The sequence below is a fragment of the Myotis davidii genome, unplaced genomic scaffold (assembly GCF_000327345.1).
Source record: "Myotis davidii unplaced genomic scaffold, ASM32734v1 scaffold9, whole genome shotgun sequence".
NCBI classification, from domain to species: Eukaryota; Metazoa; Chordata; class Mammalia; order Chiroptera; family Vespertilionidae; genus Myotis; species Myotis davidii.
The window spans coordinates 80903-81989 of record NW_006299435.1 but is presented as its reverse complement, the minus strand read 5'-3'; the positions used below and the strand labels follow the sequence as shown (position 1 = coordinate 81989).

The window sequence follows — 1087 nt, the reverse complement described above, 5'->3', positions numbered from 1 at the left end:
CCCCCCCCCCCCCCCCCCCTTGCCACTGTGGCGAAGCATTTTGTGCACGTGAAATTGGCCAGACTGGGAAGTGCTGGGTAGATTTGGGGAAGGCCCAGGGTGCTTCCTACCTTGGCAGGCCCCCTGAATTCCCCATATTCCTTCAGCAGTTCCTGAGTCTCCTCTGGGGTCTCTCCGGTGGAGGTATGCGTTGAGAGGTAAAATTCACCTGTTTCTTGGATCCAGTCCAGCGCCTGTGGGAGGAAACAACCCATCCAGTCCCCCAAAAGCCAGGGGTCAGTAGGAAAGCATGCCATGCTACCGTGAAGGCTGTGGTCTGGGACAGCGTGATGGACCCAGGAAATTCCGACATGATTCAAGCAGTACACAGCCTGAAAGCTGATTTATAAATGAGCCCTCCCCTGGTAGACTTGGAACATCCCCCTGACAAAGAGAGTCCCTTGTCCATTAGACTGACCCAGTATCATCGTGAATTAGGGGTGATCTTCCTCCAGAACCTCCTCCCCACTCCTGGTACCAAACTCAGCCTTTCCCTTTCCTCTTCTCATCCCCGCCTCCCACTGCCCTTTCCTGGGCATCCCAGGAGCTAGTTGTCTTGGCCTCTGTGTAGTGCCTGGAGCTGAGGTAAAGTGGGGAACAGTCTGCACATACCTGCTTGGCACTGCGCTCAAACACCACGTACTGCTGGCACTGGTCTAACCGCCGCTTCTTCAAGGTCCAGAAGTGCAGGACACGGTTCTCCCTCTGCAGGAGCTCGCTCAGGATGGCTGTAGCGGGGAGACCACGCCAGTCATGGGGAGGCCCTGACAACTCTGACTGGCCGCTTCCCCCCTACATCCCAAGTGCCAGATACTGTGACCTTCAAGCCTCCCCACAGGACCAATCCAGGCATCAGAAGCAAGGGAGCAAAAGCATGGTCCAGAGAGGATTTCCCAGAGGGAGGCGGGGTGGGTGAGAGCCTGTTGATGAGGTTCCTCAACTAATGAGGGAAGAGTATGTCCTGAGGGTGACCTGAAAGTGACCCTGATTCTTTGACACCAAGGCTAGTCCTTGATGGTAAGAGACCGTAGGAAGTGTCAGTCCCTAA

The 1087-nt window shown here is 55.7% G+C and overlaps 1 protein-coding gene across 1 annotated transcript in view; it reads right to left on the bottom strand.

Annotated features, from left to right (window-relative positions):
- LOC102754027 (kalirin-like) overlaps nucleotides 1-1087 on the bottom strand; it is a 131497-nt gene that overhangs the window by 70560 nt on the left and 59850 nt on the right. The window contains exons 10-11 of the mRNA XM_006775021.2: nucleotides 652-767; nucleotides 111-233 (exon numbers count right to left, since the gene is read on the bottom strand). Coding sequence (XP_006775084.1) covers nucleotides 111-233; nucleotides 652-767 — 239 coding nt within the window. The remainder of the gene's footprint in view (nucleotides 1-110; nucleotides 234-651; nucleotides 768-1087) is intronic.